Source organism: Aptenodytes patagonicus, chromosome 3, assembly GCF_965638725.1.
Source record: "Aptenodytes patagonicus chromosome 3, bAptPat1.pri.cur, whole genome shotgun sequence".
NCBI lineage: Eukaryota > Metazoa > Chordata > Aves > Sphenisciformes > Spheniscidae > Aptenodytes > Aptenodytes patagonicus.
This window is the reverse complement of record NC_134951.1, coordinates 8,968,294-8,988,867: the sequence shown is the minus strand read 5'-3', so window position 1 is coordinate 8,988,867 and position 20,574 is coordinate 8,968,294. Positions and strand designations below refer to the sequence as shown.

Sequence of the window (20,574 nt, the reverse complement as noted above, 5' to 3'; positions counted from 1 at the left end):
TTTGTCCCTTTTCACTAATCATTTTTACAGCCACTGTCAGAAATCAGGCCTGAAACTCTTCTCTCCGATAACGTGGCCATCACCACTCCTGAAAGACAGAAACAGATACACAAGACTTCATACCCTACATTCGTTACTCACAGACCGCAAACCCCTCGGATGGTGTTAAGTGTGGTGCTGGTATCTGCAAGGCCATTCAGATCAAAACCACACATCTGACCATGCTGATACAAAATGAGCCTAGGCTCTCACTGATCAATTAGTACATTATTATATCTATATAGTAAGTTATATTATATTAAAGATCTAATTTTGCTTTCAAAGCTGCGTAAGAAAGCAGAATTGGAGTCAGATGTGAAATAAGTTACTACTACCCTCTTCCTCAACTAGTCTTTTGCCCAGGAGCCCTATAGTTTAAGGTACACAGAAAGGAAAAGAGGAAAATGAGCAGGTGTGTTATATGTCCTACACCTCAAGAGAGGCCGTAACAGACATACAGAACACCTTCTCATACTCTGTTCCACATTATATACATCACATGCAGTTTGTTAGCCCTGGATAAATTGTCAACGAGTAAGATGTGGGTTGATTCTTCACTTGCTTAACCTCTAGCAGCTTGCTCTCCTGTGCATGAATTATTGGGGGGGGGGGGGAAACTAAAGGAATTCCTACATATATTAGAAGTTTATCTTTAAAAAAACCAGAACAAAACACAAAAAGTAAGAAGCACTTTGATAAACAGGGAGGAAAGAGAGTGTTTCTTTAAAAAAACCTCTAATGAGAAACTGGTAGTACTTGGATGCTGATATACTATAAGCAGTCCTGGGTGGTAGCCTGCAACTGAACATAAACATTTTTCTAAGCACAGAGCATAACTTCATAATAACTACGTTATTCACTCGCCAATGTACAATGCTGATTTCACTCTGTCAGTCAAAATTCATAATAGAATTTTTTTTTCTTTAATGGACAAACACTGAAAGCAAAATTACGGCTTAAACAACTAAACAGCAAGATCCCAGAGTGAAACATCTGAACTGCAAAATCAAGGAGGTCTGGTAAGAAAAAGACTGATATCAGCTATTAGGCAGCATTTCTTTTACATACATTTTTGAAGGAGCTAAAGCTGTGTTTTCTTGTCATCTTTATTCAAGTATTTCACAGCAGTTATATTACAAATTACAGTAAAATGTTCAAAATTTCCAGAAGTTCAAAAAAATTAAATAACTTACTTCAAACTAACGTAAAATGAAGTCAAAATGCAAAACATCAATTTAAACACAGTTCTGAGTAAAACTATAGAATCCAAAATATGCCATAGTTGATGAAGGAAGTCTACTTCATCCACAAAGTAGACACATGTTAATGAAACCAAACAGGACTCCCCAATGTCTAAATAACCCAATGTACAAGATACAAAAGATGCAAGTACAAGCCCAAATTCAAGCTTATGTTGTGATTACAAAATAAAATAAAAACAAAGCAAATGACTATCAGCTGCAGGACCTGCCATTCAGGAGACTGAAGGTAAAACCAGAGCTGACCCACCAACTTACTTAAAAAAAAAAAAAAACACCAAAGGAAGACAAGATATTACAAAAAACAGTAATCCTATAAATACATTGGCATATGAGGAAATCAAGTAACAATACAGAGGACACAAAACAAAAAAATTAATCACAGGTGAGATTCAAGCTTGCAAATACAATTAACTCCATAGCCATCAACTTCACCCAAGAGCAACTCTATTATCTCCAAGACAGCCCCACCAGCCCCCCAGAGAAACCTCCTTTCTTCTGGCCGGCCACATTTCATTGACCCCAGCACAAGGACTCACACAGGAGTTTATTTGCAATTTTCACAACAAGAAACAAGGAAGAGAGGTCAATTTGTACAAACTCTTGCCAGAGCTATGTGGCAAAAAAATTAAAAACATACAAAGAGTAAACAAGTTTAGACCACATGGATAGATTAACAGCTGTTTTAACTCTATAACCACCAGACATCTGTAAAGGAAAACAAAAACTGAAGTGTGGTTATTTGGGCTAGGAAGGCGAGTATATCATTTTAGGTAAGCTGTCCACTAGAACATCTGATATCAGCTACTCTTCTCTAAAACAACATGGCAGCTCCTCAATTAGTAAAGTTGCCTCTTGCGATTTTTCCCAATCAACAACTGACAGTAAAAATTTTCCTTTAGAAACCTGACCTTTTAGAACCATTTTTAATGCTAGGCATTAGCTTAAACTTGCTTTCACACTCACTGGTGACTAAAATTCTCAACTGTTTTAATTCATATAAATTTATTATCTTCTTAAAAACGTATGCAGTTTTATCTTCCACAAGTGCTGCTGTTACTTGAACAAAAACTTCTTTGAGTAAGTGAAACTGGAATAAATATTTTTAAAAAATTCTGCAGCAAGAACCTGAGACTTGCAAAAAACCCTTTTATCAGAAACTTGCTACAAAAAATCTGCTACATTTTATTTAATCAAATCTTAAAGTTTGTAACAATTTCCATCAAAATACAAAATGCTGTTAATGTACCAGACACAAAAATATCTCAAACAGGTATGATGCTAATAAATACTAAATGAAACATGGAAAAAAATCCCATAATCAAATCTGAGATCAAAGAATCTCATTTAAAATGTGTTTTCTGCTTGTTTTTGTTGTTTTTAATCGCACTTTCCCACCTAAAAAATACAGTGTTTCTGCATGGGTTGCATTTAGAAGGTGTAACTAGATGTACATGAATGCTTAAAACCTTTTTCTGCCATCAGCTATAAAGAAAAACAGTGGCATTTGGGGGAGAAAAAGATCGAAGATAGAATTATGTTTACCGTAATATACAAAGCACTTTGGATTACTGCAGTAGCCCAAGGCCCATGTTTTGTTTCTCTGCAGCGCTATACTACTATTTGCCATAGAGGTGGAGACAAGTACCTTAGCTTCAGTTTGTACATGGGAGCAGAGTGATTACAGTCCTCCATAAACACTGTTGGTAACTAAAATACAAAAAGCTGAGGTAGCTCAGTATCTCTGCAGTAGTCCAAGACTGGTTTGTCTAATTAAAAACTAATCACACTGTGTTGCATATTTCTGGAAAGACACTTCCGCAGCTACGTAGGGACAGTTACAATGAATGGTTAACGATGGTAACACCAGCCAACTTCTCTGAAACACCTTCCACGTAGGTTTGAAATAAATCAGCCCAGGTAACGTTTTAACACTGAGCTTGTGACAAAACATGTTTTTCTTGAAACTGCCTAGACTGTTCTCTCCAGTTGCCAGAAAGGAAAGGGTTTGAACTACACAATTCAGACCCAGAGAACTTTGGTCCGAACAGATCAATTCAAAAGGCTGTCCTCCAATCCCCCCCACATTAACAGTGCTTTGCACGGACCGAGTTGTGAAGCCTAGTTTAAGTTTTATTTTCAAGTCAGCTTGGGCTCCAGGACTTTGACCGACTCTAGTGTCTTCTTACCTGCATTGCACAGTCCAAGCTATATTACAAACACGGAACTTCAGAAAGAAACCTGCCGGTATTAAACTTGGTTTTCTTAAAGAACTCAAAATGGAAAACTAGGAGATGGTGGGGAAAATGCTTCATTTTTAGCAACACAGAAGAGTTTCACTGTGTAACTTGTTTCTAAAACAAATATATACCAATGAAAAAGTAATTTCACCATTTTGGTAAAGTATGTGGCTTTTTCAGTGTGTCTTAGTTTAGTTCTGTAGAGTAAGACAGGCATTATAGAACCATAATACTGGTTGCCATCCAATGAAGAGAATACATATCATCCTTTTGGAGATCTTCATTCTGAAGACAGCTTTCTAACACTGCCATTTGCTATAATCCAAACCAATTGATTAGCCTTATCTTTCTCAATTGACTAAAAGGCACATTAAAGGCAGTTCTAGAGAGCCTCATCTTCAAATTACTGTACATCCAGTTACTCAAGATTCCTACCACAATGCATCATTGCCTTCTTTAGAACAGATTTTTTTTTGTCCATTACCCCAGAGAAGAGGAAAAATTGGAAAAAAAAAATAAAAAAGTTTGCCTGTTTAAAAATATTCAACTTAGATCTGCTCTTTCCAGTTCTCTGTATGTGTTGGTCTCCACTTTGCCTGAAGTTTCCCCAAAGATAATGCATGTAGAGTGAACAAGAGCAGAAATGAGAACAGTTTCTGTAGCACCAAAAATCTCCAAGCTGTGGCATTGTATTCTTTATTTATATCAGATACAACTATACGAAGTTCCGTTTGGTTCTTGTAGGCTGGTTGGTTTCAGGTACCTGAGACAATAGCACCAAATTCAACAGAAAGAAAAAGGGAGAGCACTTAAGACCAAGGCTCTGCACATACTTGGTGCAAATGGAAACTGAATGGCTCAGAGGACTGCTCTCCCATGAGCAGTTTGAGAGGATAAACCCACCCATCTTGACGAGTTCACAGGAATGTTTCAAACACATGAACTGTTCTTTCCATCTCCTGCAAGAGACACAGAGCATCAATTATACATAAATATACAGAGACAGAAATAAAGTTACATTAGATAATTGTAGTTACTGGGCTATTTTTTTTAAATCTGAACAAATAATTAATAGGAAAATAGGCACATCTGTATATTAGCTGCTATCTGCTAGCAAAATATGGTAAAAGAGGAAACTAATTAAAGAAGTATTAATGCAGAAAAGCACTCCACTATGACAGTCCATGAAAAAATCCAAGTGTATTAGGGTCACATACAATTAATGTACTCAATATGTATTAAGAAAGCATTGCAATGGCACACTGCATGAACTCAAGTCTTACTGCACACTTAACACTATTGGTAACCCAGCTGTAAACACGTATCTGCACAGTTTGCAGAATCAAAGTAAAGACCAGTCTCTACGTACTCCTGCTGGATAAATGTCTTTTTAATCTACCTAACATTTGGCACAGACTTTCAACATATTTTTAGGTGAAGATGGCAGAGGAATAGCATGAAAATGGTTTGAAAAGTATGTTGCAGGAACTCTACAATATCCCACGCTAAGGCCTTTCCAGGTTTTGTTGTAAAACATTCATGGAGAAAAATACTTAAGTGTCCAGTGACGCAACCGGAAATTAGCAATTGTTGTCCTTTTTTAAGCAGGGTTGGTTATCAGTTGAATCAGCAAGCTGATCCAAACCCCTCTACAGCTAGAAGAATGATGTTGGAGGGAACGCATGTCTAGAGTTATGATCAGCCTACGCCAACGGTGAAATGACCAACTTACTGTTGATGTAGACAAGGAGGCCTTTGATAGCAAACACTTTAGAGGCAAAGGATGACAGCGAAGCAGACAACTGGCTTACATCATGCTGTACTGGACTTTCCCAAGGGTATACTTACTGATCTAGAGAAAGTCTGCAAACTTTTAAGGTCTTGTATGAAAGTCACAATCAGCAAACTGCATGGAGCAGAGGTAATTTTTTTTTGGCCTAGTTACGCAAATGCAAGTACGGGCAACCGCAGCAATGTTGGCTCCGTGTGCCTATAAAGTAGCCACTACGTCCAACTGTTATTCCTACCACAAATGTGGAAACTGCTGCTACTCCATTTTCACTCCGCTAGCATGTGCTTCTCCATGCTGCTGCATTCTCTCCTCTTTTTCCTCCATTCTTTTAGGTTAAATTCTTAATCCTTTTCTGAGGAAAGTATTATTAGAAACAACCTCTGTTTTTTAAGTCACTACTACACTAAACTTTTTTGTGTTTATAGATACCTTCCTCAAAGTCTATTTAAAGCTTTTGCCTGCTAGTACAACAATAAATTGACAGATTAACTTAGCTCTTGAAAAACCAGTCTCAAAATTCAGATAAAGAATAAAAGAAACTGTACAACATCACCTCTATAAGTTGTGATTTGTCATAGTCTCTACGATGTCTGTAGATGCACTGACTGAGGAGCGAATACAATCTCTCAAGTTGGTCAACAGTCAGGTTGTCACTTTTCTTAACCACTAAATCAAGAAGTTTCTGGTGGAACAACGAAAGGTAAGGTTAACAGGGTTTTTATAATCACTTTTTTTTTATTTTTTAAGGACAAATCAGAAATGCAATCTCCTTTTGAAGCCCTATTTTGGAGGGACACATACAAATAAAATGGACCACACCTGGCTATCAGTAAGACCACTGCTTCCATGTAGATCCAAAAGGACCCAACATCTCTTTTCACTTCTCTGCTTATACCCACACATTTTTTTCTTGTCTTAAATTTTATACTCAGTATAGCTGGGGCCATGTTTGTTCTGTTTGAATGATACTTCATCCTATTGTATCTTGGTCAATAATTATGACAAAGCAAACCATAAAAACTGCCTTGATAGCTACAGCAGACATTTTGAAGAACTTGCATTGGCATGAAATTGTAAGAAGTACTGAATGGAAACACATTTGGAATTCCACAAATGTTGAAAAATGGTACAATAAAAGAAAGGGGGACAACACAGGTAAAACTGCTCATAAACACAAAGTGGAAGTGTGTATTTTATATAGTAGCAGATAGTAAATTTTAAGATTTTTTTTTCCTCTCGTAACACTTCTATTGTTTCCAAAGAGATTATCATCTGCACTCCACAGCAAGCAGGATCTAAATTTCATAGTAAGTCAAGCTAGTTTCTACAACAGAAGACAGCAAATTTTATTGTAACTTTGCTTAAAAAGAGACAAAACTGAAAGAAAATTAAGTAGCAGGGGTTCAGTCTATGATGCCAAAACATCACCAGAAATTCCAATTTGTTTTCCAATCCACTAACAGTTCTTTCCACCAAGTATATGTACAAGGGAAGAGAAAAAGATGATGTTAACTCCTAATTACTAGGCACCCAGCAGTTCCTCAGTAACTGGCATGTCCAATTAACACATAGGAGTACCTGCAAAAACTGCAATTAAAATAGTGGACTGCTATGCCATTACTGGATTTGTAAAGGTAGTAATGATGGAACAGTAAGGATTCAGTAGTTTTATTAAGTTTTCACCCAAAAAACACTGATTGACAAATCATTTTCAAAAGTTACTGCTGCCATAATAATTGCTTGCAGTCAAAAATAAAGGAAATGTTTCTTCATAACAGTGTAAGGAAGCGTTTTTCATGGACAGTTTCATTAACAGTTCAACTCATTTTTCACTTCTATTACCTTTAGTCTGTCATGGTCAACAACTACAGAGGGTAAGGGATCCGATGGTTCCTCTGGGACCTGCTCCAAATTTGTGGGCTTTGACTGTTCTGTAGCAACTTTTCGTGTTTTCTTGCTTTTGAATATACCTGTAATTTGAAAAACAATTATCAGCACTGTCAGTTTCTCAAAATGAACAGCTTGTTTCTTTCCTTTGGTTTGATTTTGCTTGTTTGGTTTGTTGGGTTTTTTTGAACCATGCAAGCATGACTGTAGCAGTGCACATTATTCATCAGCTTTGCAGAATTCTGAATGCTTATAGGTGCACAAAACCACAGTTCAGAAAACACACATGGAACTGGTCATCTTCAAACTCCAAAGTCCCAACAGAAAATTGAATGTCACTGAAAGAGTTTTTCCATTGTATCATTTCTACTTAGCAACATCAAATTATACAGCTTCTAAGTGAAATTCAGGTATTAAGCTAACCCTCAAAATCTTTCTGCCTAAGTGAATCAAATCCTCATTTTTCTCTCCAAAGCATCCCATTGTTTCCATCACCACGGTCATTCTAACATCTCTACTCCTGAAACTTCATGCTTTTGTGACACATTTCTGTTTTCTTCCACCTCTGTATTAAAGCTGCTGTCCAATCCTGTTGTAGAGAACAAAATATTTTCACATCTCCTGATTCTCTCCCTACACTCATTCACTGTTTTTCTCCTCCTCAACTATTTAAAATGCCTTTTCTAAGGACCCCTTGTTATCATAACCGTCCTTAATGTATACAAAATTCAACTACTAAATTTAGAAACATTAAGGCTCTTAACATACATCATACTCTTCTTCTGATATTCTTAGGACCTTTCTTCTACTATTCTCCTTACCCTTAGAGAAAATATGTATGTACAAACACAGCCAACATGTATACAGTGATATTCTCGTAATTCAGATCTCTCATTAAAGCTCATTTACTTGGTAAATCTCAGCGCTAACTTTTGAAGTAAAGATTTCATTCTTTTAGATAATTCTGAAAAGCTAATTAAAAAGGCAATCATGCATAAGGCTTTTATTTCTCTTCCACAAGGAAACCATGTCTCCTGTCTTCAAAGGACATGGCCACTTCTTTTATGCACCACCAGGATTTCCCTTCTCCTTCCCTTATCCTTTTGCTGCACTGTTACTGTGTTGACTGTAACTCCAAAGCCAGATTCCTTCTCCAATAGATAAACAATGGTTTATCTGGCCTTTACTATGAGTTAAACTGCTTTAATTTTTGCTATGAGCAAATGTTTTTAAAGGAATACATTCTGTATTTCTATGGTCAATGTCAATGATACTTTTATCATAAATCTCTAACAAAACAAGTTAAAACAGATGATATAGATCAAAATATAGATCAGATAGAACAGATAGACCAAAACATATAATATATATTTATCTGCATTGATAATATTTTTTAAGTCTTTAATTATTGTTTAAATGTTATCTCAGTATTTACAATATTTCCCATAAAGCCTACAAAAATAAACAGAATAGTGCAAGTATGGAGATACACTTACTTGCCTAAGATAACATTACAGCAAGTCAAGGGTGGACTTCCAATTTATCTATGTGGAATTAAATGTTGTAAGCATACTAAAATTTTCAAATAACTAGACAGCAGTTCATAAAATATTATATAATTATAATTGTAACATAAGATATTACAATTAAAAATACACATTAACTTGGACACTAAGATAAGGACAGAAACATTGAAAACAAGCTATACCTTCTTTATCTGCTTCAGCATCTTTAGTTTCAATGTCTGTGCTCTGTAGTGTTTTTTCATTATTGCTGCAATGTGGTAACTCAGCTTTCACTAGATCAGCTCCTTGACTTTCACTGGAAGCTTCCATTTTCTCCTTTGGCTGATCTTCAGATGAAGATTTTTGCCTGTTACTAGACCCATCACTGTTGTCACAGAGTGAAACAGCATCAACTGATTCCATTTTACCATTATGACATGCTGGAACAGGTATACCCTCTGAGCTGTGTACAGATGTCTCTCCATTCACACAGTCCCCTTTCGATGTAGAGTCCTTCCTTAATTCCTTTTCAGTACTCAGGGTGACACTGTCGGTTATTAACAGAGATTCATTTGAGCTCTCTTCTTCTGTGGATGCAAAGTTGTTTTCCTTTCCTGATGTCCCATTGTTAAGCCTCTGCTCTGCATCTATATCCATAATATCACAAGAGGATTCATCATTTGTCATAGAGAGATCTCCTGTTTCCTCCCCATTCTCCTCAATGCAGTCAGTGCTGATCTCTAGCTCTCCATTTTCCAGCAATTTACTGTCCTCTCCATGATTTTCATCATCAGCAAACTTTGCATCATCTTCATCTTTCTTTAAATTATTGACTTTCCTCTTCTTAATAATGCCTTTGCCCCACTGTGAGCGCCGTCTTGATTTTCTCCTTATTCGAACTGAATTACAATGAAAAAAAGAAACTTTTAGATGCACAGGTACCCCTCAGTAAACAGACTAGGCTATTAGAATATGCTGTAGTGTGTGAGGCAATCAAATGTGTTCACATTTCAAGGAAAAAGAAAGCTGTCTGTTGATTTCAATGTGAGCAAATTACAGATACCAAGGACTTTCAGAAGTATAAGGAGTGAACACTCAGTCGTGTACACAGTTCCTACTCTAAACTATGGAATCAAGGAAGACCTGCTAGCCTTTCCTTCTAAATGTATTTTACATATACCCATTTGTAGGTAGAACACTAAAAGAAAACAGCTAAGCAATGACGTAGAAGTCAGTCTGTCATTTTCATTTGGGTAACGAAGACTCTAAAGACAGTTTTTCTCATTTTCCCTTTTTAGAACCTCAGCAATCTGAAATCCTTATACAATGAAACAAATGGAAGTGCAATCCATGGATTCATAGAATAATTCAGGTTGGAAGGGACAGCAGGAAGCCTCTAGTCCGACCTACTACTTAAAACAGGGTCAGCTATGAGAGCAGACCAGGTTGCTCAGGGCTTTATCCAGCCACATATTGAAAACCTCCATGGATGCAGACTAAATGACCTTCATGAGCATCCCGTACCAACGCATAATTGTCATAACAGCGAAAAGGCTTTTTGCCCTGTATCCAGTCAGCACCTCTCATTTCAATTTACATCCACTGTCAATTCAAAGACATCTTCACTGTTTAAATCAGCTAAATCTCCTCAGTCTTCCATTCACTCCCACCTCTGTACTCAAGTTCACTGCATTGACAAAAGGTGGTTTAAAAAATGAGGATCTTTGTTTTAGACCCGGACCATTTAGCAACCCTGTCCACAGAAAGACCTCACAAACATCTGCATTTATGCAATGAGTCTGTAAGCAGAAGGGGAAGCATAGGTCTTTAAACTAGCCTCATCACCAATGCCTTCCCTCCATATTATGCAACTCAACTTGAAGCAACATTTTTTCATTACTTCTGCATCCTTACTTTTTCATTTTTCCTACTTCTTATTTGTACTTTCTATGCCTTTGAAAAAAATCACATAATAAGCTTTTTTTCAGAAAGGGCTTTTTTTTTTTTTACTAACCTATTTGCAGTGGGATACAATTAAGGCACCAATCTAAAAGAGGTTTGGGGGCACATTTGCAATATGATCAGCAAATACAGAAGGAAGACCATTCAAACCTAATACTATTGTCAATGTCCTTTTCAAGAGCACTAACAAGACACAGCTGAAAAGACTTTGGAAGAGATTGGGAAAAAATGAAACTTCTACATTCAAATTCAAGTAATGATGCAGACTGCTCATATTTTTGCAAAATTGCTGAAGTTGCGGCCAAATGATTATAATTGAAAATCACAGCCAATAGTTACCAGAGATTAACAAATTTTCTTCCATTTCAAAATGAACTCTTATGTTGAGCACCTCCATAATGTTCTTCGTATTTGTAGGTTGCTTTGATTTATGGGGTATTAAGTCCTAGATCTGTGTCTGCCAGCCTCACACTGAGTTACAAAGATCTTGCTTTGAAGATACAAGCACTATGAAGGTACAAGTGTTGAGAATTAATTCACAGAAGCTCAGAGAAGCACAGCTGTACTTCAGAATTTCCTCCCCATGAGTGGCGTATGCAAATTTAACCACTACATTAGGAATAAATCTTAACCTTTTAGCTTTAAAGCTATCTAAAGATACAATCACATTGCAATAAAAACATAGTCTCACTTGGAATGTGTATTTATTGTTACAAATAATCCTTATGGAGAACTAAGATTTGAGGAAAAAATCCCCTTTCTCCAGCTATTTTGTAGATTTGATAGCGGCTTCTACAGTCAGTGTCACTGTTTTATTAATGACAAACTACAACCTATTCACATAACTTTTCAGGAGCTCATGTAATCTTCCCCTAGATTGTGCAAGAGATTTTCATTAATAACAGAAGCAGCAAATCTGAAACTAAAGAGGGAAATGTAAACTTACAGACAAAAAAAAGTCCCCCATTAGGCAATGGGTTCAGCCTCAGGTCAACTCCAAAGATGGGTAAATAAAACACAGAAGGGGAGTAAAAGTCTTTTAAAGGAAATTTAGTATGTCCTCAAGTGTATAAATTAATAAGAAAGTTGAAATTTTTAAAGATACACTGATTTTTGGCTTTTTAGGCTGACTTTGCTGAAAGAGTCAGATATAATGTCAAATGTATTTGACATTTATTATATGAATGAATTGTACTTTAAATATGCCCATTTTACTAGTGCATCTGTTTTGTCTACCCTGTGAGCTCTACCTGGAATGAGAACCCGTAATTTGCCTAAACACACAGTTACATTCCTAAAATTCCTAAGTGTGGGAGAAATCACATTAAAGTAAAATGGAATTAATCCTTGTATTACAAATTTCATTAAATTTCAAGTCTTCCTAAACGACAGTCAGCAAGTCCAGCTCGCTCGCTCGCTCTCTCATGCAGTACTATTTGAACATACATTGTGCATGTTTTTTATTGCTGTTTTTAATTAGGACAAAGCAACCACAAAGAGTGCCGCAGAAGATGTCCTCCCAGGAATTCTGAGGTTTACACTGCATCAAAACCAGTAAACGCAGGAAATTTTTCAGCTACCTCATCAAAGTATGCACACAAAACAGAGCTTTGGTTGAAACATTGCTATTACTGTAAAACTGGTGTTATGTCACGATATTTAAAAAAAAATTATACCTCCAACCAACTCCTGAGATTTAGGAAAGAACAGCATTTCATTGCCAGATACTGCAGAACATGCCCTCCTAACATTTAATAGTATTTGTACTGACAAAAGCAATAATCTAGCTACTTTGGGTTTTCACCCACATTTAGTCAATAGAACTCAGTTAATGCTAAAGTTTTTCCCTCCCAGACTCTTAACAGCTCTTGTTTCAAGGCAGTACCATCATCACCTGAGCCACCCAGACCTGTAACCAACAGGTGACCAACACTTCCAAAATCCTGATTCTTTTTGTCCCCATACTTCTAAGAATCAACTTTTTTCCAGTCATTTAAATAAAAGCCTTCTTGCTTTCAACCCCTTCCATCCCAGCCACTGAAGCCTTGTCTCCTCAGACTTTCATAAATCCACCTAAATCTCTCATGTGAATTTATTTAACACAAAACTGCCCACATCATTTTCATGACCTCAGTGAGGTTCTTAGCCCCCTACCTAATACATCTTTGAGCCCATTCACCAGTTTTTATGTTCTTGATCATATTGAAAGTAGACTTCTAGTTCTTACATTTAAACTGTCCCTTCAAAACTACGCCTTTTTGTTCTCACCTAGGCTGTATCGCTCTGTGCAAAGGAATGTCTTTTGGGCTATGAGAAGAAATTTTGGTTTCAGATCCTTAGCACCCCTAACATCATTACACAGATTTTTCCTTTTTACAGACAGACAAGCCTCTAGGAAGAGTGAAAAGTTGAGCAAGGAATACAACATTTAAAAACAAAACCCACCACCCGTCTGTCTTTCTGTCCTGCCCGCTTCCCCCAGCAAAGCTAAGGGAGTGGTACAAGTAGGAGGAGTGTTTAATGCAGCAAGGAACCATGCCACCAGGCGTAGAAGTCAACGCCAGATTTCATCATCATTGATTCTCTTTATATCTACTGGAAAGAAAAAGGCACTACTGCGAGAATAACATGGACCTGAGAAGCCGTCATATGAGGCAGGAAAGAGTAAAATTTATCTCTGAATCCTGCAAGACAGTTGAATATGATTCAAAAAGGAAGGAGCTACCACAGGGTAAAACTGATGCAAAACTAAAGGGCTAATGGGCAGGAACTAATAGGTTAATGGATTGCTGCTAAAAAATAAACTTAACCCGGAGTCCCCTCTCCTCTACCGTAACGCTGATATTTTATAAGAGTGTAAACTAACAAGAGCAGAATCCCACACTTTTTATTTTATAGTCAGTATGATCCATGACACATTAAAGTTTTCAGTAAGTAACAGAATGGGATAGCTATTTACAGCAGAAAAACTTTGAGTTAACTTTGTTAAAAAAATTAATAGGAGTATATACAATTGCAAGTTAATGCCTTAATACCTTTTAAATTACTTCTTTTAAAACTACTCATCTGAAATCTACCCATTGATACCCAGTCTTTTGGCAGTAGAAATACTATTGTCAGAAGAATCCTGCTTCATAGAACTGAGTTTCTATAACTCAAACTATTCTAATACCAATTATTCACACATGAATACATTCACTTGCCTTCTGAATTGCTGAACTCTTCCCTCTATAATCTTCACAAAACCTCTATAGGTTTGCCAAGGGGATCCTCATTGTAGCTTCCTTCTGGTTTGCTTTTTTGTAAATCGTTATTCAGAATTTTTAATGGCAATAAATACCTGTTTGACCACGAGTCACATAACATTTCACTTGGGTTCACATGAAGTAGGTATCAAAAAGAACCCTTCCCACTCTTTTTTTTTTTCCCCCTAAGCTGCACAGTCTATGCAGATGGCATTTTTTAGAAGTGCAATGTAATACAATGTAATTAATCACTGAATACAAATTTAGTCTACATTTTTTTTAAACAGTAAGTGGGGTTTCTCAATTCTTCATTCCTATGTTGAGACACTTTGAGAGTCAGCTGAAAGATCCCTAAACTTAAGGCAGACAGCATTTTCCCCTGAGGTGGCCTCCCACGATTAAAAAATAAATTCTGTACTTACTTCAGAAGGACTAGTCCTCTAGGTACAAGTTAAGTAAAATGAAACCTGTAGCGGACTTTCAGAAATTCTCACCCACTGGCAGGTTCTGCCTTAAGACTCCCAAGTCAGATACATCAAGTAATTTCACCAGAAGATGTTGTCATAAGCACCCTTATCTAGGGGTGCACAGCAACCCTGTCCAGAGCAGAGTACAGTTCTTGGATATCCAAGAACAGTGATGGTCAAAAAAAAGCCAAAACAATACAAACAAAAAAATCTCAAATCCTTCCCACATTCCTGAAGTATTTCTGCAAGATCTAGAGGTAACTGTCACCTTTCTGTTTAGTATGGTCTCAGGAAAACAGATCTCAAAACCACGGGTGAATGGTACAGAAGCTTCAAAGTTGAGGTATACACTGTTGCTGTCCCTCAAATCCAGCAGTACAGTGACAGAACTGCAGACTATACAGAAATAAAGTTAACAGTTGGAAAAGGAAGCAGATACAATTAAAGGATTCAAAGATTGTCAATCATTAACAAGCAAGTGTGTTTGCCTTAATGTGGAGGAACTCTAATGTAGCAGTCAAAGCAGATGTTTCTCTTGAAATTCCTGTAGTTTGACTACTACAGTATATTGAGTGCAGTACAGTATTAGTGGAGGCTAACAAGTTCACTTTATGCTGCAGAAAAGACAACCCTTATATGTCTCTGCACTGCTTAAAAGTCCATCAGAGAATGTGAATCCTCTGTCCTTAAAGTGATAAAACTCACATCCATCAAGCAGTAGATTCTCTCTTTTTACCGTTATTTCATGAAGGATTCCTGGGTATTAAAATCCAAAGGAGATTCCTATGGCAAGCAAGATCACCGTGGATCTAGATTTTGTGTCTGCAGTATCATCAAGAACCACCTGAAGCAACGCACCTGTTTCAAGTTTTTCTTCCATGATCAAAACCCTAAATTTCTTTCTGATGTCTTGTGTGTAAAGTAACCAAAAGCCTTGAGAAAGCACTTATTACCAGCAATTTGCGCTCTTGTGCAGCATCCAGGATATCTATACATCTGCCACAGTAATTTAGCTGCTTCCAGTAGCTCTGCATTCCTTACCAAGGGGCACTGAATAGTCCCCTTGAAAGTCTCTAGAGTTTTTAGTCACAAAGTCCCAAACTGCAGTCAGAGATAAGCAGCAAGAAAGAACAGAGCACAGTTCCACAATGGCTTGAAAAGTAAAATGAGGTGCCAGCTTCTACTAACAGACAAAGCCATTTCTCCCTCCAGAGCCAGCTATAGCATTTTCACTACCTCATTTGTGCTGGCACTACTCTTCCTGCAGTAAAACAGATAAGGGAACTAAATCCATCTGAAATGTTATGGGTTTTTTTCTGGGTTAGTTTTCAACATCTTCAGTTCCCCAGCTGAGCTTTCCAACTCATGAATGATGGTGTTGGCACAGGGGAGATGGTGGGAATATGCAACCAGCAAAAAGGCAAAACAGCCCCTTTAGTAGTAACCTGCAGTTTGACCAGCTTGAAGTGACTGTGGAACTAACCCCTACAAGACATGTCATTTTCTTCACCTAGATGGAAGGCACTCAAGGCACAGACCTGACAAAATACATTAAAAAAACCTGTATGCAGCAACTTAACATATTTATGATCTCCATCAGCATATGTAACAGTTTATGTTATGTAAACAAATACTTGAAGAACCTAGGCACTTCTACTCAACAAGGAGGAGTCAAGTTCCATAAGAAGGAGATGAAGCATGTTTCCAAAAAAAAATCTTGGCTGCAGTATCCCCAGCATTTTCTCCCCCTCGTCAACTGCTTTCCCCTACCATCCCCTGTAATGCTCTCAACTCAAGCTCTTCCCAATATTTCTCACAAAACTCTCCCAGTATCTTCTGTTTCTCCCCACCCCAGCTGAACAGGACACAAGATATACTACATCTGAGGTGTGCATGCCATGCCCGGCCAATACAATGTTTTAACTGATCAGCTAACAAGGCCAGGCAGAACAGGTAACTACCATTTTCAGTGTATACCCTTTTCCTTCTGTAGATGCCTAGATTTATCCAGCTACCAATTTTCACAAAACCTGCAGGAATCTAGTCTTTCAGCCCTCAACTCCTGTCAAATCTGTCTGAACCCGGCTAAATGATTCAGAAGTTATTAGGGGAGCAGAGATGGACAGAGAGCACAGGTATTATTTTCTTGGGAAACCAAGCTAAAAATGTAATTTACATGAAACCAGAGTAATTATGTTAGTAAAGTACATGACAAGACAGTCACATAGGAAAATTAAAGAGAAAATTAGGCCAAAAGAGAAGAGACAATCAGATTAATATCACCTCCAGAGATCAGTTTTAGACTTTCCACCTCTACAGATCTGCTCATTTTCCCTCTGCTGAATAGCTTTGTACAATAGCAACTATTACAGCTATTTACCTTTTTGGTACATTAAGTTGGCTCTTAAGGACTACTGAATGACACCTTCCCTGCTGCAAGAGAGCCATGAACAAACACAAGGTTCTCCTGCAACTTCACAAGCAGAGAAGAGGCTCCCACTCTAATTAAAATTACTTTCAATAGAGTTTATAGCATTCATTTGTATCACATATCTGAAAGGCTCATGGCTGCTGGTTGGTTTCTGTGTCAAGGAGGCAGAATTAGAAAGAAATATACAAAGAAAACTGAAGTTAAGAAATAGGTAATAAACACAAGAAAATCAACACCTTCTGCAGACAAAAACTTTACACCAAGTCTGTAAACAATTTAAAGCAAACATTGCCACAGTTTTCAAAGGGGAGGAAGGAGTAAGATATATCTAAAAGGTCTGAAAACTGTTTTTTATTACATCACTTGTGCATACCACTTAGGGGGGAAAAAAAAATTATTTTAGAAGAACTCATTAAAAAAACCTTTTTCTAAAAAGTCTCTCTTTTTACCATGTTTATAAGAAAGGTGGTGCTAATGCTTTCAGGAAAACCTTCTTAAGAGAGGCTGAGCAATCTTGCATTACTGAGTTAGAAAGGAGATGGAAAACAAGAGAATATAAAAAAAAGTCACTGATCAGGTCAATTGTAGGACCCTCTTTGCCCTCTGTCAGAGAAAAAAGACATTTGATTAATTCAAGAGGCAGGTATTTAATAGCGATGAAAGAAAGTTTCTTTGCCACTAGATACCACTGAGTCCAAAAGTTTGATGGGATCGCAAAAAAGAACAGGCAGTCAGGATTTAGTAGAAGTCCCATAAATTCACTAAATGGCATTTTAAATTAGAAGAATTACAAAGCCTATGGGGTTTAAAAGAACTGTTAACCAACTCAGAATCAGCTAAGTTGGTATTTCCTTCAAATTCAGGCATGAAAAAAATAATTTTTATTTCTCAAATGTTTGCAACTTCCTTTTAAAGCATCTGGTTGAAGCCAGCATCAGATACAGGAGATCAAACTACTCTCATCCAGAATGCCAACTCCTACACTACCCAGCACAAAGTGATAAAGAAACAAGAGAGACAGTTGTCTCAGCTCTGAGTAAAGATGTCCTCAAATTCCAGAAAATCATTTTTAATGGTCTTTTTCAAGTTACAGTACTTGCCTCTATCTCAAGCAAGAATTAATCCAAGTCAAATCCCTTTTCTGGAGAGCAGGAGGAGAAAAGAAAACAGTAGCAAGTGTAGGATTTGTGACAAAACATCAGCAGCTACCAGGATTTTAACGTTAGCATCTGGATGACTGTTAATGTGCCAATATCCAAATTCTGAATCCAAATTCAGAACTAGTCCAAAAGACAGAAAATAGTTAAAATAATAAAAGCCATATGGCACCAGTCTGCCATGTCCTTTGATAAGGAATTACCGTAGTCCTATGAATGCCTGAAGTACAGCGATCACTGACACCACTGTATCAGAGAGGTCAAAGAAAAGAGACTAAACAGACGAAAATCAAAGACTGAGAACAAAAGAGTTTCTGAGAAAGATTATAAACAAAAGACCTTTTCTTTCTAAAAATCTTTTTTATAAATACTCCTGCCAAAACAAAACTTCCTTTCCATTATAAAGCAGAAACACATAGTTTTGTATGATAGCAAAGATTGCCAATTGGGGGGGGGGGCCGGGGGGGAAGGTGCACAAATTATTATTTATTTAGGAACTACATTTTCTGCAGCAGTTTTTTGTATCCTTGCTTGATCTCCCTACAGTTCTTTCTATAGAGACCACTAATCACTTCAATTATTGGGAAAAGTTAGCAGTGTGTTTACTTCCTATTTCATAAAACGATTTTTATATAAAACTTGTATTTTTAATACTTCACATAACAAAATATTTCAATGTTTTTATTTGCTCCAAATGCCATTTTCACAGCTATCATTTTTATCATACAGCATAAAAGACATCTTCTCTATGAAGAAAACAAAATCTGCAGCCTATCACTACAATATATTATTGTTAAATACTGAAAAAAAAGGTAAGAAAGTAAAACCAAATCTTCCCTGTACAGTTTATTTATATGTAACGCTAAAGGAAGAACTGCAAGACAGTAAAATAATATGCAACGTACTCCATCTACTGGCAAAATAGAGCAGTAGGACAAAGTTTTACTATACAGCATCCCAATGTTTAAAGGGACACTAATGTTTTATGCGCTAACGTGTATCTAAACCACTTAGCAATGATTAATTTACCAGACACACCAAACTGCACATTGCTGGTAGTTTCCTTTTCCACACTCGTACATACAAAGCAGAAACAAGACCCTTCTCATCGGTGCCCAGTGACAAGAGGTAATGGGCACAGATTGAAATACAAGACATTCAATTCAAAATTAAGAAAAAGGAATTATTATGAGAGTGGCCAAGCACTAGAAGAGGTTTTCCATTCTTGGTGATACTCAAAACACAACTGGACACAGCCTTGAGCAACCAGCTCTGAGCAGGGGAGTTAGACTAGATGATCTCCAGAGGTTCCTTCCAACCACAGCAATTTTGTGATTGTATGATCATACAACTACCTATGCCAGGCTTTTGACCTATGTCCCATCCTAAGTTCCCACCAGAACACTTGCACTTTTCTCAAAATACACAGTCAATATGGAAATATTTTAAATTATCTGTGGCAGAACTCTCCCAAATGGATTTTCAGCAGCTTCTAGTAATGCAATGCTTTTAAAACTCATGTACACTGTGATACACCATCCACCATAGGTGTACCTTCAACAAGGGAAATGGAACTTGCAGATTAAATCTAACTCGGGAACGCATATCACCATGCCTTCAAATAGAACAACTATTTTGTGCCACATTTCTGATAGCCCATCTGATCTAATCAAATTAAAAAAAAAAAACTAAAATACATTAGAAAAATTAAAGAAATCACAAAATAATAGGTAACTAAAAAACTAAATAAAGTTTCATAGAAAATACATAACCTCAGAAAAACCAACACATGATAAACTAACTCTCATTCTCTATTGTACTAGCCCCGAACAGTAAACAGGGCTTTAAACTGGGGAAGGCTGCTGCCCCGTCTGTAGTCCACTCTGTTTTTAGTGAAGATGCTTGCCAATAATTTCCTGTAGGGTTCTCAAGTGCTTCATCCGAATCGACCTTTTTGCAGCTATTTTCTAAAATACTGTAAACAAAGCTCCTAAAAAATTAATTTAATCAGGAAAATAATGTTATGATTCATGATTTTTTCCTTAGATTTATCTAAGGAAAAAAACTAATTCAAGTTCAAATAGCAGAAAAAAATGGAAGGTTTTCAAAATTATTAATTGGAAAGTACGGGTTTTATCCTGTGTAATTAAAATACATGAATCATCATCCTTGTTACTCTGCTTGTGTAATACATTTTAGTCTTAAAAAAAAATATTAGTTCTTGACCATAAAAAAATTTCAACTCTACCTCTAAAATCGTCTCTGTTCAGAAATCTTCTCTAAATTTGTTTCTTCCATTTATACAATCACAGTCCACCATATAATTTGCTGCTATACGAGCTCCCTACAATCTGCTCAGTTCTGCTCTCACTTTGCTCCAGCTCCTTCCTCCCAACACCCTTCTAAGACTGTCTCTCTTCCTAGTTTCTAGTCTCTACTGAACTTACCGCACCAATCTTTAAGTGTGCCCGTGTACTACTTGAATTCCTTCTGCAGATTTCTGATTGCCCATCAATTCTTGGTTCTCTCTCTTGATTACCAGATGCATCACAATCCTCCTGGACTAGCTACCTTTCCCAGACTCAGCGGT

The 20,574-nt window shown here is 37.0% G+C and overlaps 1 protein-coding gene across 3 annotated transcripts in view; it reads right to left on the bottom strand.

Annotated features, from left to right (window-relative positions):
• Nucleotides 1-945: 945 nt before the first annotated feature.
• The window catches only part of ATAD2B (ATPase family AAA domain containing 2B), an 82,015-nt gene continuing 62,386 nt past the window's right edge, over nt 946-20,574 (bottom strand). For all 3 annotated transcript variants that reach the window (XM_076332699.1, XM_076332701.1, XM_076332700.1), the window contains 4 exons: nt 8,926-9,621; nt 7,173-7,300; nt 5,884-6,012; nt 946-4,497 (listed from right to left, as the gene is read on the bottom strand). In XM_076332699.1, the coding sequence (XP_076188814.1) occupies nt 4,456-4,497; nt 5,884-6,012; nt 7,173-7,300; nt 8,926-9,621 (995 nt within the window). In that variant the 3' untranslated portion in view covers nt 946-4,455. The remainder of the gene's footprint in view (nt 4,498-5,883; nt 6,013-7,172; nt 7,301-8,925; nt 9,622-20,574) is intronic.